General features: G+C 40.9%; 1 protein-coding gene across 3 annotated transcripts in view; it reads right to left on the bottom strand.

Annotated features, from left to right (window-relative positions):
* Positions 1 to 861: 861 nt before the first annotated feature.
* aldh18a1 (aldehyde dehydrogenase 18 family, member A1) overlaps positions 862 to 26195 on the bottom strand; it is a 59403-nt gene continuing 34069 nt past the window's right edge. For 2 of the 3 annotated variants that reach the window (XM_043712872.1, XM_043712873.1), the window contains exons 14-18: positions 23553 to 23748; positions 21338 to 21459; positions 20713 to 20899; positions 19817 to 19912; positions 12698 to 15205 (exon numbers count right to left, since the gene is read on the bottom strand). In XM_043712872.1, coding sequence (XP_043568807.1) covers positions 15030 to 15205; positions 19817 to 19912; positions 20713 to 20899; positions 21338 to 21459; positions 23553 to 23748 — 777 coding nt within the window. In that variant the 3' untranslated portion in view covers positions 12698 to 15029. Of the gene's footprint in view, positions 1408 to 12697; positions 15206 to 19816; positions 19913 to 20712; positions 20900 to 21337; positions 21460 to 23552; positions 23749 to 26195 lie in introns of those variants that run through there. The other variant, XR_006314957.1, reaches the window with a different exon arrangement.

Genomic DNA, 26195 nt, shown 5'->3' with positions numbered 1-26195 from the left:
CCTGAAATGTTGATTTTCCTGCTCCTCGGATGTTGCCTGACCTACTGTGCTCTTCCAGCACCACATTCTTAACTCCTCATGGAAGAATATAGGACCAGAGGGCACTTAGTCTTAGAATGCAGGGGCATCAATTTAAGAATGAGATGAAGAACAATTTTTTTTCTGAGGTTTGAGAGTCTTTGGTTTCCTTGCTGCAGAGAGCTGTGGGAACAGCAAAGTCATTGTGTATATTTAAGACTGATATAGATGCATAGATTCTTGACCAGTAAGGAAATTAAGCGTTATGGGGAAGATGCAGGAATGTGGACGTGAAGAATGTTGAATCAGCCATGATCGTTTTGAATGGTTGAGCAAACTCAAGGAGCTGAATGGCCTGCTCCTGTTCTTATTTCTTACGGTCTTATGAAGGGAATAGATAAGAAGAATCGTTATCCCCGAGTAGAAGAGCAAATAACCATGGAGTACAGATTTAAGGGTAAGGGGCTGGAGATTTATAGCAGTTTTGAAGAATACGTTTTGCACCCAGAAGAACCCATTGCCTAAAATGGTAATAGAAAAAGGAACTCTCAAGACATTAAAGAGCACTTGAAATGCCATAGTGTACAAGACTATGTGCTAATTGTTTGGAAATTAGATTTAAATAGATTGATGTTTAATGACAGCTGTGATTCAATGGGCAAAAGGGTATTTTTCAATGCTGTAAAAATCTCTGTCAGAATGCTTGCCTTTATTAGTCACAGCATTGAATGGTAGAGGAGTTGGGAGGTCATGTGGCAGTACAGGACATTGGTTCAGCCACTTTTGGAATACTGCATATAATTCTGCTCCCCCATCCTTTGGAAAGGATACTGTGAGACTTGAAATGGTACAGTAAAGATTTTTAATAGAATAGAATAGTCATTGTTGTCACATACACACCTCGGTGCCATCTTAAGTACAGTGTACCGAGGTACAGATATTTTATATGTTGAGTTAAAAAAAAGTATAGGTAAACATGGGAATAGAGTTTAAAATGTCCTGAATAATAATAAAAACTATAAAGTATTTAATTTCTAGAAATTCTAGTCCTTTTCCAACATGGGTCCATGCCTACTGGCTTCTGCACATGAGGCAACACTGTCTCCATGCACTGGTCTCCATCCAGGACTCAGCCCACACTCAATCTGCTCCTGCTTCATTGCTCATCCCATGCATTCTGCTGCTGCTCTTGCTCCGGCCCATACTTGCTGTGCCCTCTGCTCCAGGACTTGACTTGCGACTCAACTTGGCCTGCAAATCAGCCCGCGCTTGCTCAGCTGCTGCTGCAGGACTTGGCCTGAGCACTCTGCTCCCACCTGGGCTCTGGTTGCAACACGTCTCCTTTGACTCCATTCTCTGGTTAAAATTTGCGGCGGGTAGAAAAAAAGACTGCAAAAAGGAGAGAAAAATTAAAAAGGAACTGGCAAACGGAGGACGTCCGACTGGAGCATCCTACTCTGCTTCCATCTTGACTACTATTTAGAAGTATGTTGCCAGAATTAGAGAATTTGAGCTATCGGACAAGTTGAATAGGCTGGGGCTATTTTCACTGGTATGTCAGAGGCTGAGAGGTGACCTTACAGAAGTTTATAAAATCATGAGGGGCATGGATAGGATAAATAGACAAAGTATTTTCCCCAGGGTGGGGAAACTAGAGGGCATAGGTTAAACAAAAAAACTAGAAGCGGGAGTAGGCCATCTGGCTCTTTGGGCTTGCTCCACATTCAATAAGATCATGGCTGATCTTTTCGTGGACTCAGCTCCACTTACCTGCCCTTTCGCCATATCCCTTAAATCCTTTGTTGTTCGTAAAGAAACTCTATCTTCGCTTTAAAAACATTTACTGAAGCAGCATCAATTACTTCACTGGGCAAGGAATTCCACAGATTTACAACCCTCTGGGTGACTGAGTTCCTTTTCAATTCAGTCCTAAATCTCCTCCCTCTAATCTTGAGGCTATGCCCTCTTGTCTCAGTTTCACCTGCCAGTGGAAACATCCTCTCTACTTCTATTTTATCTACTCCCTTCATAATTTTAAATGTTTCTACAAGATCCCACACCATTCTTTTGAATTCCAATGAATATAATCCCAATCTACTCAGTCTCTCCTCAGAAGCCAACCCCCTCAACTCAGAATCAAGCCAGTAAACCTCCTCTGCACCCCTTCCAGTGCCAGTTCGTCCTTTCTCAAGTAAGGAGACCAAAACTGCTCGCAGTACTCCAGGTGTGGCCTCACCAGCACCCTGTACAGCTGCAACATAACCTCCCTGCTTTTAAACTCAATCCCATTAGCAAGTGAACGAGAATTTGGGCGGCATGGTGGCACAGTGGTTAGCACTGCTGCCTCAAAGTGCCAGAGACCCGGGTTCAATTCCCACCTCAGGCGACTGACTGTGTAGAGTTTGCACATTCTCCCTGTATCTGCGTGGGTTTCCTCCCACAGTCCAAAGATGTGCAGGTAAGGTGAATTGGCCATGCTAAATTGCCCGTAGTGTTAGGTAAGGGGTAAATGTATGGGTGGGTTGCGCTTCGGCGGGTTGGTGTGGACTTGTTGGGCCGAAGGGCCTGTTTCCACACTGTAATGTAATGTAATCTAAAAAATCCCATTTGCCTTCCTCATTGTTTGTTGCACCTGCAGACCAACCCTCTGTGGTTTGTGCACAAGGGCACCCAGGTCCCTCTGTATAGCAGCATGCTGCAACTTTTTACTATTCAAATAATAGTCCTTTTTACTGTTATTCATACCAAAATGGATGACTTTATATTTATTAACATTGTATTCCATCTGCCAGACCTTTGCTCACTCACTTTAAGTATCTATGTTCTTCTGCAAAGTTTCGCAGTCCTCTGCACACTTTGCTCTGCCACTCATCTTAGTATCACCTGCAAACTTTGACAAACAACACGTCCCCAACTCCAAATCATCTGTATAAATTGTGAATAATTTTGGTCCCAAAACTGATCCCTGAAGCGCACCACTAGTTACTGATTGCCAGCCAGAATGGCACTCATTTATCCCCACTCTTTGCTTCCTGTTAGTCAACCAATCCTCTACCCATGCTAATATTTTACACGTAACACCATTCATCTTTATCTTGAGCAGCATCTTGTCGAAGGCCTTTTGGAAATCTGGGTACATCACATCCACTGGGTCCCTGTTGTCCGCCTTGCTTGTAATGTCTTCACAGAATTCCAAAAGATTTGTTAAGCATGACCTGCCCTTCATGAAGGAGAAAGTGAGGTCTGCAGATGCTGGAGATCAAAGTTGAAACTTTATTGCTGGAACAGCACAGCAGGTCAGGCAGCATCCAGGGAACAGGAGATTCGACGTTTCGGGCACAGGCCCTTCTTCAGGCTCATTCCTGAAGAAGGGCCTGTGCCCGAAACGTCGAATCTCCTGTTCCTGGATGCTGCCTGACCTGCTGTGCTGTTCCAGCAATAAAGTTTCAACTGCCCTTCATGAACCCATGCTGTGTCTGCCCAACAGGACAATTTCTAGCAAGATGCCTTGCTTTTTTTTAATGACAGACTCAAGCATCTTCCCCACTACAGAGGTTAAGCTAACCAGTCTATAATTCACCATCTTTTGTCTACCACCCTTTTTAAATAGTGGCATCATATTTACTGGAAAATTACTACCAGTGTACTTGCAATTTCTCCCACCATCTCTTTTCATACCCTGGGATGCATTCCATCAGCGCCATGAGATTTGTCTATTCTTAGCTCCCTTAGCTTGCCAACCCTACTACTTCCATAATTATTATTGTTTCCAGGTCCTCATTTACCTTCGTCTCTTTGTTATTTACTGGCATGTTATTTGTGTCCTCCACTGTAAAAACCAATACAAAATACCTGTTCAATGCCTCGGCCATTTCATCATATCCCACAATGAAATACCCCTTTTCATCTTCTAAAGGACCATTTTCTTTAGCCACTCTTTTTCATTTTATATCTTTATAGAAACATTTGCTATCTGTCTTTATATTCTGCGCTAGTTTTTCTCATGTTCTATCGTACTTTTCTTTATAGCTCTTTTTGTGGCTTTCTGTTGACCTTTAAAAGTTTTCCCAATCTTCTAGTTTCATGTGATCTTGGCCACTTTGTCTGCTTTCTCTTTCAATTTGATAGCCTTCCTTATTTCCTCAGACCCCATGGCAGATTACCCCTTTTCTTACGGTTTTTCCTTTTCACTGGAAGATACTTTTGCTGAGCACTTTGAAAAATTGCTTTGAAAGTCCACCACTGCTCGTCAATTGTCCCACATTAAAATCTTTGTTTCCAGTCTACTTTAGCCAAGTCCTCCCTCATTCTATTGTAGTCTCCCTTGTTTAAGCACAGGACCCTAGTATTGGATTTTATCTTCACACTCTCCACCTGTATTCTAAATTCAACCATATTGTGGTCACTCCTTCCAAGAGGATTCCTAACTATGGAGGTCATTAATTATTCCTGTCTCATTACACAGGACCAGATCTAGGATAGCTTGTTGCCTCATTGGTTCCATTACATACTGTTCAAGAAAACTATCATGGATACAGTCAACAAACTCCTCCTCAAGACTACCATGACTGCTAGTTTGACCAATCAACATATAGATTTAAATCCCCCATGATAATTGCCATACCATTTTTACAGACATTAGTTATTTCTTTGTTTATTGCCTGGCCCAAAGTGTTGTTATTAATGTGATGGCCTATAGGCGACGCCTATCAGTGACTTTTTCTTCTTAGAATTTCTAATTTCCACCCAAATGGATTCAACCTTATTCTCCATAGAACCAAATCATCTCTCAGGACCTCCCTGATGTCATCCTTGAATATCAGAGCTACACAACTTCCCTTGCCTTCCTGTCTGTCCTTCCGAATAGTCCGATACCCCTGGATATTTAACTCCTAGTTGTGACCATCCTGTAACCAATTCTCCATAATGGCTACTAAATCACATTCATTTGCGATGATTTGTGCCGTTAACTCATCTATCTTGTTACGAATGCTACAAGCATTCACATAAAGTGCCCTTATGCTAGCTTTCTTACCGTCATGATTTCCAAAATCTCTAACAATACCTCCTGAGTTATTCTTCCTTTTTACTTCTTTTATAGTCTGCCTTGTACTTAAACCTGTTATGGACTAGGCCAGACCACTCAAAACATTCTTAAGCAGGCAGCACAGACCATAACTTTGCAATTTGTTTTGGTAAGTGTACAGTGAAAATTACCCGGAGTATGTTAGCAAAGTTGACTACCAGATTTTAAAACAGACAAAAATTTATTCACAAAATTACACACTGAAACACAACAGAATAAAGAACCCTTATCAGTCTTTCCAATCTAGACTTAATTATGCTGTTTCGAATATACACAACAGTCCCAATAAGCAAACCCCTTAAACATAGTAAAAATGAAACAAAGGCTTACAGGTTAAGTTAGAAGGGCAGATGGAATGAGTTTGGCAGACTTTCTTCACACAGTCCACAACTGAACTCCCTAACTATTTCTGGACTGAACTGCTCAGCTTACCTTCAGTTTCCATGACTGGACACTCCCCTTTCATTATACAGATCACTTCTAAACATAAATGCTTTGGCCTGAAGTCTCACCTGTTTATGTATAAACAGAATGGCCTGTCAATAACCTTTTATCTCTGAACCAAACTCAGCAGTTTTAGAGCCTGGAGTGGTTTATGACCCTTCTGAAGAAAAAACAATGACACAGTATCCTTGAGAAAAGGAACAGCTTTTAGAAAAAGGACCACTTTGTGACAAACCCTCTTGCACACATGCTATCCTGCTGCTTACCTTTTTATTTACCACTATACTTCCTGTTGTTTTCCCTTCCCCCCCCCCGCCCCCACCAATTCACTAGTTTAAATGCCTAGTGACCATCCTATTTATCCTTTTCGCTAGAACACTCTCTTAGCCACATGTTTACTTCCCTAATTTTCTTATCCCTCAGCCAATTTGCATGTGGCTCAGGTAGTAATTGGGAGATTATGACTCTCGAAGATCTGTTCCTTAAGTTAATTCCCAATGCTTGATAATCCCCAAACAGGTCCTCCATCCTAGCCTTGCCTATGTTGTTTGTCCCAATGTGGACCACAATAACTGGATCCTCCCCCTCCCATTCCAATATCCTTTCAAGTCGGTCAGAGATGTCCTGCACCCTGGCACTGGGCAGACAACACACCATGTGGGACTCCCAATCCGGCTTGCAAAAGATACTATTTATCCCCTTAGTTATAGAATCCCCTATAACTACCATTTGTCTTTTAAAGGTGAGAGGGAAAGGATTTAAAAGAACCTAAGGGGCAACTTTTTCAGGCAGAGTGTGGTACATGTATGGAATGAGCTGCCAGAGGAAGTGGTAGAGGCTGGCACAATTACAACATTTAAAAGGCATCTGGATGGGTATAAGAATAGAAAGGGTTTAAAGAGATATGGGCCAAATGAAGTGCAGGTGCATTGATTTGAAGCCGAAGGTAAATGGTCTTTCTGGAGAAAATATGGGTCAGTAGTTTAACTTTGAGTCAAGTAAACCACACTGCAATCTCCTGGAAATCCTATGTTTAGCAAACTTTAAGAATCTATTGCATTTTTCCAGATGTTGGTTCTCATGTGTTTTGTGCTAAATTATCAGATTCCTGATGTGACATTCAGTACTAGATGTGGAGAAATTTCCCCAATTACATTTCGGTAATTTTGTTCCATCCCTGCCCAAACTCCATGCCTAAATTGTTGACTCCATCATGTCCATCCCTGGCAACAGAGACTAAGTCAATTTGTTCACAACCTTTCTATCATATTTGACTCCAATATAAACTTTCAACGTGTCATTGCGAAGACAACCTTGTAAACTATAGCATTTTAAGTGTTTCCACTTCTGCCTCAGATCATCTGCTACTGATTCCCTTGTTGGTGGCTTTGTTACCTCTGGACTCGATTATTCCAAAACATTCCTGGCTGATTTCCCACATTCTACCCTCTGCAAATTTGGGGTATTCAAAAATTGTATTTTAACTCCCATTCCCCTGTCATCTCTGTGTTCTCTGACCTAAATTGGCTCCTAAAAAGCAAAATCTTGATTTTAAAATTCTCATACTTGTTTTCAAATCTGTCCATGACCTTGCCCCGAACTCCTTTAACCCTCAATTCCTAGAGATTACTGTGCTTCTCCAATTCTGATCACTTAAGAATGCCCAATTATAATCATTCATTCAATTACCTGTCTCCAATTCTTTCCCTAATCAAAGATCACTTCTAGGGCAACAATTATTTAAACACATATTAAAGATTAATGATTTGAATAATGGAATTCAATGTGCTTGTACCAAGTTTGCAAAGGAACAATAAATAGGGATAGCACGGTGGCTCAGTGGTTAGCACAGCTGCCTCACGGTACCAGGGACTTGGGTTTGATTTCAACCTCGGGCGACTGTCTGCGTGAAGTTTGCATATTCTCCCTGTGTCTGCATGGGTTTCCTCCCACAATCCAAAGATATGCATGTTAGGTGAATTGGCGATGCTAAATTGTCCATAGTGTTCAGAAATGTGTAGGTTAGATGCATTAGTCAGGAGTAAATGTAGGATAATAGGGTAGGGGAATCGGTCTGGATGGGTTACCTTTTAGAGGATCAGTGTAGACTTATTGGGCTGAAGGGCCTGTTTCTACACTGTAGTGATTCTAAGTAGTGTGGATGACACATTGGCTCCACAGAGGGACATAGACAGTTAAGTGAGTGGCAAAGCTTGGCTGATGGGATATAATCTGTGACGGAGTTGAAAATTAGGGAGGTTTTGCTAAATTTTTACAAGGCACTGGTCAAACCATACCTGGATTACTGCAATCAGTTTTGGTCCCCTTATCTAGGGAAAGATATACTGGCATTGTAGGCAGTCCAGAGAACGTTCACATGTTCGCATGAGTAAATGTTGAGGAGTTTGGGCTTGTACAAATTGGAGTTTAGAAGAATGAGAAGAGCTTGTTAGGAGGCATAACAGGGCAGGTGCAGAGAGGTTGCTTCCTCTTGTGGGGCAGTCTAGGACTTTAAGGAATAATCTCACAGTTATAGGTTACCCATTTAAGACTTGAGACAAGGATTATTTTCTCTCTCATAGATTGCAATCCGTGGAATTCTTTATCACAGAGTGTAGTTGAGCCTAGATTGTTAAGTATATTCAAGGGGAAGATTAAAAATGTTTATCATTAAAGAAATCAAAGGTAATGAGGATAAAGAAGGAAAGTGGATTGAATAGCTGAGCAGACTCAATAGGGCATATGGCCTACATCTGCTCTTACATCTTGTTGACTTACAGTTAATCCCTTCTCCTTCTCCCCCTCCCATTATCTGCCTTGAGAGACTTATTAAAATCTAGCTCTTCAACCAAATATTTCGTTATCAGGCTTGGGATCATGTTTTATTTTATAATACTCATGTGAAGCACTTTTGAGATATTTCATTATGTAAAATGTAACATTTAATATTTATATAAGTTGTTGTTGCCAGTTGTCTAGCCAGTTCTTAGTTCACTTTAGGAAAACCTAATGGTTTCAAAATATACCTAATCGAAAGCACTGCCCAATGGTATATTCCAGTTTCATTTTCAAAATGATAACATATTGCAGAATTGTAGACCACTAAAAATGTGCCGATTAATTTTGATGCAATGAGGGCAATTGGATAAGTACTCAACAGAGAACAGAACGGTAGTGATATTTTGAAGACGAGGGAAGTGGGACTAACCAGATTGTTCAACATTGTGTCATTGTAGATTTGATGGGTCAAATGTACATCTACTGTGCTGCTCCATTTTATGAATCCATTTTTGTTAGATCGTGCTACAATTACATTTTAAAACAATGTGAGACATCAGAGACTGAGAATTCTGAGACCAGTAACTCACCTCCTGATTTCCAAAGCCTGACTATCATCTGAAAGTCACAAGTCAAGAGTGTAATGGAATACTTCCCATTTTTCTGGATGAGTGCAGTTCTCATAACACTCAAGAAGCTGAACATCACCCAGACCCATCCCTAAACAGTCATCCCTCTACCACTGACACCCAGTAGCAGCAATTGGTACTACCTTCAAGATGCACTCATCCAGAATTTATAAACTGCACCAAGGATTAGGAAAGTCAATGTTTTAAGCCCAAAATGTCAATTTTCCTGCTCCTCGGATGCTGTCTGACCAGATGTGCTTTTCCAGCTTCAGATCTAATGACTCTGGCTTTCAGCATCTGCAGGCCTTACTGTGTACAAGTTATAAACAGCACTTTTAAACCTGTGACCACTTACAGCTAGGAGGACAAGGGTAGCAAGTACATGGGAACACAGCCAGCTGCAAATTCCCCTTCAAGCCACACACTGTTCTGATCTGGAACTATATTGTCATTTCTTCGTTGTTGCTAGGTCAAATCTTGCAACTCTAATAACACATGGATGTACCTAATAACACCAGAAGGAACAGTTCAAGATATCAGATTACCATCACTTTTTCCAAATCAGTTAGAGACAGGTGTAGACACATCTACATCCTAAGACAGAATAAAATGTGACCAAGTACGTCAACAATGTGTAAAAACAACATACTCATTATTTCACCATTCTGGAAGGTGACTCAGTGAAAGTAAATCTTTCAGTTTCTCATAAACATGTTTACTGAAAGGAGAACAGAGGAATAGACTGACTGAAGCACAAACAGGTCTTGCAACTTTTATGGATAGAGCTTGCTGCTTCTTCCTACTTTGCCTTCTGTGCAATGGAAAGCCTTGGGATTTCTGCATATAGACATCGATATAATACTTTTCCTATTTTATTCTGATGCCACCATTAAGGGTTGATCTCACTTTGAAGGCAAATTCTGAAAGTGAATGTAATCCATGGGCAATGGAGGCCTATCATAGAACATAGAAAAGTACAGCACAAAACAGGCCCTTTGGCCCACGATGTTGTGCCGAGGGTTAATCCTAATGAAAAATATAGTAACTTAACCTACGCACCCCTCAACTCACTACTCTCCATGTGCATGTCCAGCAGTCGCCTTAAATGTCCCCAATGACTCTGCTAAACTTATCTTTCTGCCACATTGACTCTCCTATCGTATGTGGAAGGCAAATAGACTGTGTTATTTACAGTAAGAGGAATATAAATTCAATGAAGTTTTGAATAGATTAGATCTGTATCCATTGGAGCAGATTTAAAGTAGAGGAGGCACTTTTAATAAAAAGTAAGATTCTGAAGGGGTTTAACAGGTTAGATGCAGTGAGGATATTTGCCTTTGTATGAGAGACTGTAACTAGGGGCAGTTTAAATTTAAGGAGTGTTCCAATTGAGACATAGGAGGAGAAATGATTTCTTCAGAGAATCATGGGTTTGCAGAATCCTCTGAAAAAATCATTTATTTGTGGACCAAAGCATCATTGGAATACAATCAGGGCTGACTTCTCTATTGACAAAGGAGTCAAATAGCAAAGGGGTAGACAGGAAAGTGAAGCTAAGCCACAATAAGACATGCTTTTATCAGATGGTGCAGAATACCAGAAGGATTTAACAGACTACTCCAGCTTCTTAGTCATATTTTGATGGAAATTTATAGTATTGTTTGGGAATTTGGTTCTACACAGAGGTAAATTCTATTGATTTTCAGGTGTGTGCAGGTGACTTGTTTTGCAAGACTCATAAACCAGTACTTCTTTTAGCAACAGTTCAAAACAATTTCAAACAAAGCCTGTGACATAAGTTAAATGATTCACCATCTTGTGAGATAATTGCTACTTATTGCTGACGTAAATTTTTAATGACCCACAAAAAACAAACAGATGGGCTAGGGTCATAAGTAGGTTGTCATCAGAAGATTGATCCCAGCAGGAGGACATTGTTTAGTTTGTCAAAAGCTTCAGGCCATCAGAGCTGGAAAGAAGTCTTATGTTGTTTCACAAGTTCAAGCAGAGAGGACTGAAACAAAACTGTTTTTTTAATCCCAGGCCAAGACAAAGATTCATCTCATATCAGTAAAGGATGTTGTTGCAAAAAGTTGATTCTTCCTATTTTTCTATTTATAATCAGACCTTAAATTATTTTTTCATATTATATGTGTAAACTTTGTCTTTTTTTTCTTCTGTATAATAAACTGATGTTCTTTTGTTAAAATAATTTTGGTAGTCACATGCAAATATGGTCAGCAGCTACCGAAGCAACCAAAGTGCAAAAACAAAATTATAGTCTATCAAACAAAGTTCCATGCTGGAACTTGACTTGTTCAGTATGAGCTGCAGCTGGAATCATAACATGATGGCCTCTGGGCTTATTCAAAATATATCTAAAATGTTTTCCTACTTGGTGAATTATTTAAAATATTTTTTTAAAATCAAATTAATTTCTTGATTCGTTTTGAATTTACTTTTTCATGAATTACCATTTATGTCCTTGGTCTAAATATCAGTGGCTTATGTCCTAACTTGGACCAATTCACCCAAGACTCCTGGGCTCTCCGAGTTAAGTTTGCTTCCAGTCTGATGTCTTGATTTAAAAGTAGTCTTAAACATTCATATTCAGGCCTTCCCCATCCGGTTTCAAAGCTCACCGACCTAATCCCGACACATTCATTTCTGGTCTCTTCTGCTTCCCTATTCCCTCTGCTCCACCATTGACAACTGTGACATGACCCTTAAACTCAAATCACTTACCTGATTGCTCAGTACCTCTCACCCCTTTAGATAGTATCATAGAACAGGTAAATTAGAAACTATTATACGGGTCTGGAGCAAGTGGGGCTTGAACCCAGGTAGGGACACTACTTCTTGGGAAACCACAGAAATGATACAGCACAGAAGATGACAGTTTGGCCCATCTTATCTGTGCCAACCCAAAGACACTCAGATGCCGTTTCAAATCCTATCTTCCTGCACATGGCACATAACCCTGCTGAAAGCTGCAGGGCTAAGGTGCAGATCATAATTGCAATACAAGGATCCTCTTCCACTCATTATTTTTGTGTTTCTTTTCAAGATTTAAAAGTGGTATCACTCACAACCAAAGGCTTTTTTCACTACCAAATCATCTGTGGCAATTTTCACCCATTAATCATCACCATTAAATCATCCATGTCTCCAAAGCCCATTCAGAGCAACACTCTCCCACCCTTTATCTTTCAAAGTCAGCTTTAAGTTGGAAACCAACTTAAAGATATTGAAGATTTGAACTTAAGATCATATGGGCAGTGCGGTAGCACAGTGGTTAGCACTGCTGCCTCACAGCGCCAGAGACCTGGGTTCAATTCCTGCCTCAGGCAACTGTGTGTGGAGTTTGCACATGCTCCCAATGTCTGCGTGGGTTTCCTCTGGGTGCTCCGGTTTCCTCCCACAGTCCAAAGATGTACAGGTTAGGTGAATTGGCCATCCTAAATTGCCCGTAATGTTAGGTAAAGGGGTAAAATGTAGGGGAATGAGTCTGGGTGGGTTGCTCTTCGGAGACTTGTTGGGCCCAGGGGCCTGTTTCCTAACATTCCTTTAAAACTTTAATAAAAAGCTTTATCTGTCTCAATACCTCCCTCTGATTTGGTGTTAACTTTTGTTTGATGGAGCTCTTATGAGGTACCTTGGGGCATTTTACTACTTTACAAGTGCTATATATAACATATGTTGACTTTGTATTCCAACACTGATTAAACAGGTACAACTGCTCCACATTTATTGAAAACTTTATTCTATAACAAATACAAAATATTTCAAGACAATTTATTGTCTCTGTAAACAGAGTGATAACCACACTATCTGAAACTCTCATAACTATTGCTAAAAGCACCAAAAATCTGTACATGACCAAGAGGGAGAATGCAACAGACTTTAAAGTCACTTTTTTGGGGCTTTTGGCTGGTTTAGCTGGATAATTTATTTGCAATTTGATGGATAGTTCCTTAAAACTGGTGCAGGATCCTTAGTGCCATGTTCTGATGCACTGTAATTGCTCAGGTCGTTATTCAACCCTAAATGCACTTTTACAAAATGAAAACTTGGCAAAAGAAACTATGGTCTCACACCTACAAATTACATAAATCTTCCAAAATCCAGTAAAAAAAAAGTTTCTAAAAACATCCATGAGACACTGGATTGCTAATTCCGCATGTGACACGTGTGACTATAAAAGAATTGATTTTCACTTTGGATCCAATTCAAGAGCAAACTATACAGTAAATAGAAAAGTCCTGGGGAAAATTGATGTACAAAAGAGATCTGGGTGTTCAGGTCTGTTGGAGGTTTAGAAAGTGAATAGTTCTCCAGGGTCAGTAACTTGGTCACAAAGAGGTTTCACAGCTACAGCACTTGAGTCCGGCTCCAAGGCCATTCATCCTGCAAGTACTTTCCCAGTGCAAGATATGTCTACTGGACCTTAAAGGAATGTGAATTTTGATTAACACCCAAATGTAATGATATCCTGTCCAGAATCCTTCACTACTGTAACACATTTGTCTCCAGTCTATGTTGGAAAAACTGTTTGGATCTTGACTTTTCCCATGTTTTGTTTATTCTCTCCCAAGCCCAGGTTCACTGACTTCTCCTGCCAAATAAATGCATATCCTTACCGATCCCTCATTCACTATTTGCCCTATATTACTTTCTCTCAGTCTAGACAATCTTAAATGAGATTCTGCTCACATCAATTTAGGTGGTCACGACTTGACAGTCTATTCAGTTTCACTGTAATGTGGCATTCTCAGAGCTTTGCACCAAAGTCTTGTCAAAGGGCCTATGTTGTGTTTCCCAAAAGGTAACATGATGATAAGAAATAGCAGAAGTAGGCTCTATAGCTCGAGTGTGCTGCAACATTCAAATCATCATGGATGACTTTGTGCCTCAAGACCATTTTCCCTGCCTATTCCTGATCCATCTTGCTCAAAAATCTATTGATCTGTGCTGAATATGCTTAATGACTTGCAATCTATGAATGCTCAGACAGAACTTTCACCTCATCTTTGTTCTAAATGACCACATCCTTATCCTGAGAATGTGGCATCTAGTTCTGTTTCCGAGTTGGAGACTCCAAATTCTCAGCATCCATGCCTGCATTAATGTGATGACATCTTCATTTATACAGACCAGAGAATATAGATCCATTCTACTCAACCTGTCCTCAAGATAATCCTTAGATGTAGAATCAATCTCCCGTAGCTCTTCTCTAAGGAAGATATTGGTCCTTAGGTAGGGAGCCCTCTAAGAAAGGCAAAATACTGCAACAGCTGTTTTTGTCTCAACATTCCATTCATCTTCCTAACTGCTAGCTATAACAGAATGTTAAGCTTTTTGTGATTTGTGTGCAAGGAGCTGAAACCTTTCTCAACACTACCACTGTTGTAGCAATGCACTTGTAGGCTTGTGCCCCTTCACCATACGGTGTTACATCTGCACTTATTTGACCTCAAAATTCCCAACTTTCTACTGGACTGGGGTCACAAATGAAGCAAAGCCCATTCAAATGATACGACATACCCACCAATGGCAACATTGTCAGGGAAAGTGGACTACATGGAAGCAACTTTAAAAAGTCAAGTGATAACTTATTGACATCAGTGTGATAAGTGAGCCCCATTCACAATGTGTTTGGAAGGCGTGCCTGTAATGACAGCAATCTGATTGATGTTATTTTGTGTTTCTCTTCAATACTCACCTTCACACTTTTGTTGAAGAGTAATTGGGGGTTTGAACTGGTAACATCTGTTTGTTAAGACTTGTCCTGGATATTGTTTCATCAAACAATAATTAATTCACTTGTCACTTCAAAAAAGCTACCTAAGCTAACAAGTACCATTTTAAGCATCAGAATGGAGTATTTAGAGAAAGGGGCAGCAACAGGTACAAAAACAACCTCCGAAATGGACCTCAAATGAAAGAGGTGTATGAAAACTTTGCTACACAGATATTTATAAATATAGCTTACTAATAAAGCTGGAAAGCAATGATGGACAGTCACAGAACATTCCTGAGGATAAATGTCTGTGATACTTTCATTGTGAAAGTGTTTATGTTCTTTGGGGTACAGGTATGTTTTCATGTATGTAGCTCATGCTGCCTTGCTCCGCAAAGTCAGACACTGTCTGGCCCTCTCCACGGAGCAGCCATTTAGTGGTCAGCAGCCCCTCCAATCCTACTGGCCCACGGGCATGGATACGAGACGTACTGATTCCAACCTCTGCACCTGAAAAACAAAAAACATAGTTTTGGACAAGAAGAGTTTGATGTCTTCTGAGTAAGAGCGGATGCTTGGTGGTACAGAAGCTAATGCTGAAAAGCAGATACACGATTGATATTTTTTATTTTAAAACTCATCAAGACCAAGATACAGGGAAGCAGACTTGGAGGAGAAAGACCAATTTATACAGTATGAGAAAATGCAACCGACTGGATGGACCTTCTTAGGCTTGGAAATGCAAGACGTTAACTGTCAACCTTAGTTCTCAGACCAGCAGATAGCCTCTGAATGGCCAGGGTGTTGCTTAGGGAATGCAGCAACGATTGACAGTCTCCATGGTCCCTTTTCCAATGATAAAGGGTGTAAGTATACACAAGTTTTGCCTGTATAAAACTGGAAACTGTGTTAAGTATACGTACTTTCAAGTATATGTAATGTATTACACAGCAAACCTTACTGACAATCTTAAATTGGTTTCCAAATCATTTGGCAAATGTTGTCTAATAGGAAAATTACATCTAATGCTGGACACAGCATTATGAAGTTTACAAGCACAAGTTGGTTGAAAACAATTGGTACACTGCCTGCTATGGTCAGTTGGGCTCAGAGTGACGCATTTCCACATGCTAGAAACTACCATCATTGAACAGATGTGTTAATGTCAATAAATGGAATTTGTACATTCATTATAGCTACTTTGACTGGGAAGGAAGTCATGAAGATTGCCAATCTCTGCTACATTCAGCATAGCAACACCAAGACCAATCAGAGGCTATCTGCATGCTTGGAGAACTAAGACTGCTGCATTTCCATACCAATGATGGCCTAACTGATCAGTTCTCTCTTCTCATTGTATAAACTGATCTTCCTTTATCAAGTCTGGTTTCTTGCATCCTAGTCCTGATGAGCGCAAGACAAAAAGCTTTGATTTTGTGCATCCTTTTGGCAAAAACTGAAGTGTTATGTGAACACCGATCCCTTCGAGAAGTTAGTAGTTGTACAATGCACTGCCTGCCTGTACTAAACTGGCCTAAACAGGAGCCTCACAACTGCCTTCCTCATCACTACTTGGTGTTCCTGCTTGCAGGGACAGGAACGGATAGCACTGTGACAGCTCTTATACTCAGATAACCAGTGGGCGTTCACAGCAAGTTCAGTCATGAAGATATTCAGAAACTGGAAGCAAAGCTCAGCAGGGAATCAACTCCTTCAGAAGGAAAGAAAGATAGTGGAAATATGTAGACCTTCTAGTTAGTATCAACTGAGAACATGTTGGGAAGTTTTCCACTCAAATATTATGGAAGGAAACTCTAACATTCTGAAATAATTATCGACAGATATAGTGAGTAAAAAGTACATACCCATTTGTCATTCAACAAAATGAATTGGCAACAAGCTCCAAATGCAACTATTGGCCACATCTGATAGCAATGCATCACAGCAGTTACAAAACGAACAACATGCTCATACTACAGGTGCAGAAATATTGAATGAAAAAAGGAAAGAAAAAAAAAAAAAAGGAAGGAGAGGGGAGAAGAGAAGGAGGAGAGGGGAGAAGAGAAGGAGGAGAGGGGAGAAGAGAAGGAGGAGAGGGGAGAAGAGAAGGAGGAGAGGGGAGAAGAGAAGGAGGAGAGGGGAGAAGAGAAGGAGGAGAGGGGAGAAGAGAAGGAGGAGAGGGGAGAAGAGAAGGAGGAGAGGGGAGAAGAGAAGGAGGAGAGGGGAGAAGAGAAGGAGGAGAGGGGAGAAGAGAAGGAGGAGAGGGGAGAAGAGAAGGAGGAGAGGGGAGAAGAGAAGGAGGAGAGGGGAGAAGAGAAGGAGGAGAGGGGAGAAGAGAAGGAGGAGAGGGGAGAAGAGAAGGAGGAGAGGGGAGAAGAGAAGGAGGAGAGGGGAGAAGAGAAGGAGGAGAGGGGAGAAGAGAAGGAGGAGAGGGGAGAAGAGAAGGAGGAGAGGGGAGAAGAGAAGGAGGAGAGGGGAGAAGAGAAGGAGGAGAGGGGAGAAGAGAAGGAGGAGAGGGGAGAAGAGAAGGAGGAGAGGGGAGAAGAGAAGGAGGAGAGGGGAGAAGAGAAGGAGGAGAGGGGAGAAGAGAAGGAGGAGAGGGGAGAAGAGAAGGAGGAGAGGGGAGAAGAGAAGGAGGAGAGGGGAGAAGAGAAGGAGGAGAGGGGAGAAGAGAAGGAGGAGAGGGGAGAAGAGAAGGAGGAGAGGGGAGAAGAGAAGGAGGAGAGGGGAGAAGAGAAGGAGGAGAGGGGAGAAGAGAAGGAGGAGAGGGGAGAAGAGAAGGAGGAGAGGGGAGAAGAGAAGGAGGAGAGGGGAGAAGAGAAGGAGGAGAGGGGAGAAGAGAAGGAGGAGAGGGGAGAAGAGAAGGAGGAGAGAGAAAGGGAAGGGAGAAAGAAGAGAGAAGAGAAGAGAGAGGAGAGAAAAAAAGAAAGGAAAGGAAAGGAAAAGGAAAGGAAAAGAAAAAAGAAAAAAGAAAAGAGAAAGAAAAGAAAGAGAAAGAAAAAGAAAGAGAAAGAGAAAGAGAAGAAGAGAGAGAAAGGAGAGAAAAGAGAAAGAAAAAAGGTGGCAGCCACTCCAGAGCTCAGATGTCTCCTATAATCAGAAATATAAATACAAAAACAAAAAAAAAGGTGTTGGGAAATTCAGAGAAACAGTTAACGCAAGTCCAAAATGAACACTTTAGTTCCAAAGAACAGTTACGTTGAACTTAATGGATGTTTCTCCATAGATGCTACCAAACTTGTTGACTTGTGTGTTTTTATTTCAGATTTACAACATCTAAAATAACTGTCTTACTCCCCTTTATCAGATCAGGTTGCCTCTCACCAATCCTTTGGATTCAGGAATAGTGTTTCAATCACTCCAGGCAAAGTGCATTCTGAGTGTAAAATCTCTTAAAATGGTATGTCTGGAATTGAATTCGTAGTGTTGTGGATGTGTTACTGTTTTAATAATATCATATCCTGCTTGTATAAATTTGATATTTTAAAAGTACTGAAAAAAGATTCAACCAGAAAAGTGATCATTAAGCAGTCAGCTTTTGTACAAATCCAACTGGTTCACCTTTGAACATTAAGGAATTACCTGCTGTCACTACCTTGTTTGGGCCTACATGTTACTACAGTCTCACATTAACATGGATTCAGAAATAAGGCAACTAAGGATGCCTAATAAATTTTATCTTTGCCAGCAATACTGTGGGAAAAGGTCTGCCACCCTGCCTACCTATAGTAGGCCCACACAGAACATAGGAAAGCAAACATGGCCAAACTATACCAGAAACACCCAGAATGTCTCAGCAGTGACCAAGCAGGCTGACTAGTGAAACCAGACAGAACTATAGTCACTCGCAGACAAAGGATGACACTTCCCAAAACACACTAACAATACCTGGTCAACAGAGCTGTGCCAAAGCCCAGAGGGCAGTCTCATAACAGCAATACCAAAGCCACACAAAGAACAGGTCAGACGCAAAAGGCACCAAAAGACAGGAACAATGGAAGCACCTTACTGTTCCAAAAGAGACAGACATTCTCACCTACCTGCAAAGACAGCTGGAATCTTCTGATCCCATCAAGAACTCATTGATACGGTCAGGATGTTACATTGTGTCGACAATCAGGACATACATTCGATAACTTTTTCGTTTATCATTGGTGACTGGATTACTTAATTTCCAAATACATTTTATCTATCCCCATTTTAATTAACCTTATTGTACAAGATTCTTATAAAACCTGGCTTCATCCTCAGCTTGGGGGAAGAGAATTCTCAGCTATCTGGACAGACTGTGCTGTTTCAGCTTAGTCAATTTCTTTTCCGCGATATCGCCATACTAATAAACTGTTTGTTAACTTCACTTCGAACTGTGCTTTGTGATCTCTAATTTGTTGGGCTAATTTCTCCGACAAACACTCATGTTCCAAGAACTAATTTTAAAAAGGATCCCATGAAATAATGATAATAACAAACCACTGTACTGTACCCTTGAAAAAGGAGTTGGGGTATCAACGTGACAATTCAGGACATCCGAGATAGTTATAGACCACAAAAGGTATAAGACAGGCTGAGCAAGCACTGTCCATTTCCATGGAAATAAGGCTTGAGAAATTAATACTATGGAAGCACTAAAAAGGAGGGCTTGGATTTCTTTCAGAGTCCTGATCAACATTCTTCATTCTAACACTACATCAAACATGAGAACAAATGATCATTTCATGTCATTGCTATTTGTGGAATTTTGTTGAGAGCAAAATGGCTGTCACTTTGGGACAAAATCCAAAGATCAGAATCTAAATTGCAGAAAGAAAAATATATTTACATTGCAATGTTGAGCTTTCTGTAACATCAATACTATTCTGCAGTTATGCTTCAGCATTATGATTGCATAAACAGTGATAAGTAAATATTGAGTTAACTTATTGTTGATGCTAAAGGAAAATGCTCTCAAAGACCAGGAAAACCCCCTCTTTCAGTGTTATGGATAGGGAGGGTCTTGCTTTAATGTTGGCTCTGTGCTGCTCTAGAACATCTGTTTACATTATGTGTAACACATAGGGGTAACAATAACCTGGCTTCACCCTAATATCCAAACATAAATCTATATAATTTAGTGCAGCTTACCAAGTCCAAATCGATATCCATCAGAGAATCGAGTGCTTGCATTCCAGAAGACACAAGCACTGTCAACATGCTGCATGAAGTATTCAGCTGTCTCCTCTAAAATACAAAAACTTGCAATCATAAATTCAGCTCAGCTCAAAGCCAGCCTATACTGTAAACTGGTCCAAATCTGATTGCAGCTCTAGGAGGGGTTAGAAATGTTCCACTGCTAAATTCATTTCTGTATTATCGTTGGAACACAAAATTGAGCACTATCCAAACATTTCAACATTAAATATATTAAAAAAAAATTAACTTGAAACCAAGTTATAACATGTATTCAAATCAATCAGATTGGTCAAGGCAGGGGTATGAGCAATTTGGATGGGATGCCATAGGATTGTCAGATTATTGAGTGAATGAAGAGAGTGAAAAGAAGAGAGCTGTTGCTGGAGAGAAAGGTCTGCATCCAGGGTATCAAGTTTGTTTCATTCCACAAGCTATTGATGCTGCCCAGTTTGACTCGCTTCCCCTTACGGTTATATCAGTTCTGGTTTACAGGGTTCCTGCTCCTCCCCTCATCCCAGCAGATAGTAGTCCTCTCATTAGTGAACATTCTTGTATTTTCAATTGCTAGTTCCTCTATGTTCTGATTCTGTTAAAGTGCTCATTTGCTTTTCAAAGTTTCAGTCCTGATGTACAGCTTAGGGTCAGCATGGACAGGTTGGACCAGAGGGTCTGTTTCCATGCTGTACATCTCTATGACTCTACTGATTAACAGTTCTCTCCAAAAGAAGCCATCTGACATGTTGCAACCTTTAATATTATCCAGTTCTCTTTCAAGAATCTAATGCTTGCTGATATAGTTTTAGGGAAGAGGAACATGGACAATATCAGTATAAAGTGATGACACCTACCATTCTCTGTAATAATTGCATCCGTGTGAGAACTGCTATATTTATGTATGTGTCCAATTGCATCCTGCACATTGTCCACAACTTCAATGCAGCACTCCAGGTCTCCGTACTCTGTGCGAAGGGACTTCACTTCTGAAGGGCTGAAAGTCAAGTATGATGCAAACTTGGGCCCAGCATGAATTTTCACCTGAAAATACAAAACATTGCTAATCGTGACACACTGACATCATTGAGGATCTTATACAGCACAAACCCTGATCAAAGGAAGAAAATTCATTTCCAGGCATAATCAGATTAAGCACAGCAAGTTCAGGATTTGTAACGTAGGGCATAAAGGGGTATCTCAGCAACTAACGGCTGATTCCTTCTCAGAATTTGTCCTATTTCCTCCAGCTTACCAAATAAATTATCTATGTGTTACAGATCCAGGATTGGCAGTACCTGTTCTAAAGCCAATCTTAGTGACTATTTTTCAGCTAAAACCCATTCATAGCTGACTGAGTTTTGGAGTGCACCGCAGTAGAATCCAGGCCTGTCCTTATTGAATGCCCATGTGAATAGAATGCCTGTCCCTGTCTCATTTCTACAGCTCTGAGGACTTGTAAACGAAACACAATGTCCTTACCTGTTCTACTCTCAGCATGTCAATAATCTGGTCAAAGAATGGTGTCCTCAGCAAGTCTCTATGGATTAACAATGTCTCCATAGCATTACATGCTGCAGGGTAATCACATTTGGAATCTCGAACTGAAAATAGAAACTGGTTTTATTAAATATTTGATACAAAAACAGAGTTAACATTTTGAGTCTAGTATGACTCTTGTACAGAATTGAGCTGACAAAATTTTCAGTGTTGAATTAATTTAGCAATTAAAAAAATAGATGCAGCAAAAAAAAAAACATCAGCAGTGGAGCTTCCTCAATAGGAGGCAGGTATGGACTCGGATTCTCTAGAGTCTGAATGTCTTACTGACCCGTTATCAATGTTCACACAAGTGAGCAATCTGGACAGACATATGATGCTAATTTGCACAGTCCCATATAATTTGGCATCAGCTATGGCTCAGTGGATACCACTCTCCCTGAGCAAGTTATGGGATCTACTTCTGCTCCAGAGTTAAACACTCGAGCACATAAGGGAATGCAGAGTGTTGGGGTGTTAAGCTAAAGTTCTGTTTGCTTTCAGTTGAAAGAAAGAATACCAAATAACAATTTGGAAGAATAGGGGAGTTACCCCTGGTATTCTGGCCAACAATTATCTCTCAACATAGTTAAAAAGAGACTCTTTGACCATTATCACAATGCTGTTTGTGGAAACTTGCTTGAAGCTGCACATCTAACATCAATATTTATACGTTAAAAGTATTTCATTGGCTATAAATGCTAATCTCTGTCTGTGAAACTCCCCTCCTTCTTCTTCTATCAATTTGAGATAATTGTTAATACCCAGCTCTCTTTCCTGGCTCCCATATTAGCTGAAATTGGTACTGGTTCTCGGTCCTCTAAATCTGGCAGCATCACCCTTCTGCACACAAAAAAAATGGATTCCCCATCCTTGTAAACCTTATCTCTATCTTCTCTTCAAAATCTTAAAATGTGTTGTCACCTCCCAAATCTCTTCCAGAACTCCAGGTTTGAATTCCTCAAATTAAGTTTCTGCCTTTGCTACAGTGCATATGCAGCTGTTTTCAGATTAACAAACGACATCTTATTTCATTGCAAAAGGTAGTCTTGTCTTTGCAAAAGGTACTCTGCTTGTCTTTCTATACCCTCAGTCTCACAATTCTTGTTCAATGTCACTCCACCACTGTACAACTGGTTGGGAGAGCTCTCATTTCCTTCCATTCTTACCTACCCAGTCATAGCCAGAGACCAACTGAAATGGCTTATCTTCCCGAGCTCTTTCAGTTACCTTTAGTATCCCTCAAGGATTTATCTTGGCCCCCTCCGCTGGCTCTCTTCATGCTGCCAATTGGTGGCATCATCCAAAAGCAGCACTAGTTTTCACAGTAAACTCTGGAAACACTGTTGTACAACACATTCCTCTATCCTCCCACTGGTTCTAAATTATCAGCGTACTTATCTGACATTCAATAGTTGATAAACAGAAACCTCTTCAAATTAAATATTAGGAAGACAAACCACAAGCTCTGCTCCCAGCTCCATTCCTCTCCCTAGTAACTGTTTTGCGGCCGAAACAAACGTCTTGTACCAGGGTGTCATATTTGATCCCTGTGTTAGCTTCCAATTCCTACACTCACCATTATGATTATCATTATTTTCTCTGTAACACCAACTGACTTCTATGCCTCAACTCAAACATTTGCTGAAACCCCAATTATTTTCTTTAACTACTCCAATGCACTCCTAGTCAGCCTCCCATCTTCCACTTTTTGTAAATTTAAAGACATCCAAACTTCCCTATCTGATCCTGAACCATTGAAATTCTCCTCTTTCTCCTCCTTAAATCATACCTCTGTCAAAATTTCTGGTCATCTGCCTTACTATCTCTTGATGTGACTCGGGTCAGATTTTATTTGATAACAATGGGGCTTATTAAGTAGGCATAAAAATGAAGTAATTGTAAATATACTGGAATTCTGAAGAACCGTATAAACAGAAGTCTGCCGTTGACTTGCCAGTCTATGTAGCCAACAACCTTCCACCAATGTATTCATAGACTTAGCCTTTGAGCCTCTGGGTGACAAAGTAGACTTCATGTGGAAGCATGGCGGAATGCAGACAAACTCAAATCTGTGTTAATGTACTGTCTGACCAGGACTGTCAATATTTAGGATAAGCCAGTTTACCAGCCCGGCTCTATTCCAGTCCAGACTTACCAATCTTGATGGCCTTTTCTATATTAGCATCAGAATCCACATACACATGACAAATCCCCTCACTGTGCCCAAGGACTGGAATGCCTTTGGATGCTTTTTGAATGTCTCGTACCAACTGAGAGGAGCCTCGAGGGATGATTAGATCAATGAGTTTGTTGAGTCTACAGAGATCTTCTACTTCCTCTCGAGTGCTTACCTGAAACATAAAAATCAACCCTTTGAAGAAATGCCAGAAGTCAATAACTAACCTATCGATCTATTAATTACATGGCAATGTTCTGCACAGAAATACTGATACATCAAATATGCTCCAGACTTTCTCTTCATGAGTTATCAGATCTATTCCCACAATTTCCCTCATGCCCTGAATCTTTTGATGTCCCACCTCATCTAATCTCAGTCACCCCTCACTGCCCACACTCTAATATTCAGCCCAGTCTAATCAGACTTTCCTCTCACAGCACTCTAATATCCCAAGTCAAATACTTAAATTTTCAAGCAACTGTATAATTTTCTTTTAAAACATTCTTAGCCACGGCTTCAATGCTCATGACAGAGTTCTATACAAGAGTCATAGAGACGTACAGCATGGAAACAGACCCTTCGGTCCAACCTGTCCATGCCGACCAGATATCCCAACCCAATCTAGTCCCATCTGCCAGTACCCGGCCCATATCCCTCCAAATCCTTCCTATTCATATACCCATCCAAATGACTCTTAAATGTTGCAATTGTACCAGCCTCCACCACATCCTCTGGCAGCTCATTCTATACAGCCTCTGCGTGAAAAGGTTGCCCCTTCAGTCTCTTTCCCCTCTCACCCTAAACCTATGTCCTCTAGTTCTGAACTCCCTGACCCCAGGGAAGAGACTTTGCCTATTTATCCTATCCTTGCCCCTCATAATTTTGTAAACTTCTATAAGGTCACCCCTCAGCCTCCGACGCTCCAGGGAAAACAGCGCTACCCTTTCAACCTCTCCCTATAGCTCAAATCCTCCAACTCTGGCAACATCCTTGGAAATCGTTTCTGAACCCTTTCAAGTTTCACAACATCTTTCCCATAGGAAGGAGACCAGAATTTCACGCAATATTCCAACAGTGGCCTAACCAATGTCCTGTACAGCCGCAACATGAGCTAACAACTCCGGTACTCAGTACTCTGACCAATAAAGGAAAGCATACCAAACGCCTTCTTCACTATCCTATCTACCTGCGACTCCACTTTCAAGGAGCTATGAACCTGCACTCCAAGGTCTCTTTGTTCAGCAACACTCCCTAGGACCTTACCATTTAGCAGGACTTATACACCTAAGATTTGCTTTCCCAAAATGCAGCACCTCGCATTTATCTGAATTAAACTCCATCTGCCACTTCTCAGCCCATTGGCCCATCTGGTCAAGATCCTGTTGTAATCTAAAGGTAACCTTCTTTGCTGTCCACTACACCTCCAATTTTGGTGTCATCTGCAAACTTACTAACTGTACCTCTTATGCTCGCATCCAAATCATTTATGTAAATGACAAAAAGCACCGATCCTTGTTGCACTCCACTGGTCACAGGCCTCCAGTCTGTAAAACAACTCTCCACCACCACCCAGTCTTCTACGTTTGAGCCAGTTCTGTATCCAAATGGCTAGTTCTCCCTGTATTCGATGAGATCTAACCTTGCTAATCAATCTCCCATGGGGAACCTTGTCGAACGCCTTACTGAAGATTGTGTACAGAAAGATCACAGAAGGACAACTCAGATTAATGACCAGATAATCTACGTTAGTAATGTTGTTTGAGGGTTAGTATTGGTCAGGAGGATGGAGAGAATCTCTCTGCTTTACTGCCATCAGTGTCATGGAACCTTTTACATCCACTAGAGAAGGCAAACAGGATATTGGTTGAAAGACACACCTGAAAGATAAGCCTCTATCTCTTTTGCACAGAAGAATAGAGGTTTATAAAATCATTGGATGAATAGTCAAGGTCTTCTTCCAGTGTAAGGTGTCCAAAACTAGAGAACATAGATTTAAGGTGAGGGGAAAGATTTTAAAAGGACCTGAGGGGTACATGTATGGGATGAGCTACCAGATAAGGCTTGTACAAGTGCAAGATTTAAATGGATTATGAATGGGTTTATGAATAGGAACGGTTTAGAGAGATATGGGCCACATCTTGGCAAATGGGACTAGATCGGATTAGGATGTCTGGTCAGCATGGGCAAATTGGACTGAAGGGTCCGTTCCCATGCTATGTAGAATCATGGATTCATAGAGATGTACAGCGCAGAAACAGACCCTTCGGTCTAACCCGTCCATGCCAACCAGATATCCCAACCGAATCTAGTCCCACCTGCCAGCACTCGGACCATATCCCTCCAAACCCTTCCTATTTAGATACCCATCCAGGTGCCTTCCAAATGTTGCAATTGTACTAGTCTCCACCACTTCCTCTGGCAGCTCATTCCATACATGCACCACCCTCTGCATGAAAAAGTTACCCTTTAGGTCTCTTTTATATCTTTGCACACTCACCCTAAACCTATGCCCTCTAGACCTGGACTCCCCAACCCTAGGGAAAAGACTTTGTCCATTTATCCTATCCATACCCCTCATGATTTTGTAAACCTCTATAAGGTCACCCCTCAGCCTCTGAC

The sequence above is a fragment of the Chiloscyllium plagiosum genome, chromosome 22, assembly GCF_004010195.1.
Source record: "Chiloscyllium plagiosum isolate BGI_BamShark_2017 chromosome 22, ASM401019v2, whole genome shotgun sequence".
NCBI lineage: Eukaryota > Metazoa > Chordata > Chondrichthyes > Orectolobiformes > Hemiscylliidae > Chiloscyllium > Chiloscyllium plagiosum.
Note: the sequence above shows the minus strand (reverse complement) of the source record. Positions and strands in the feature narration are given on the sequence as shown.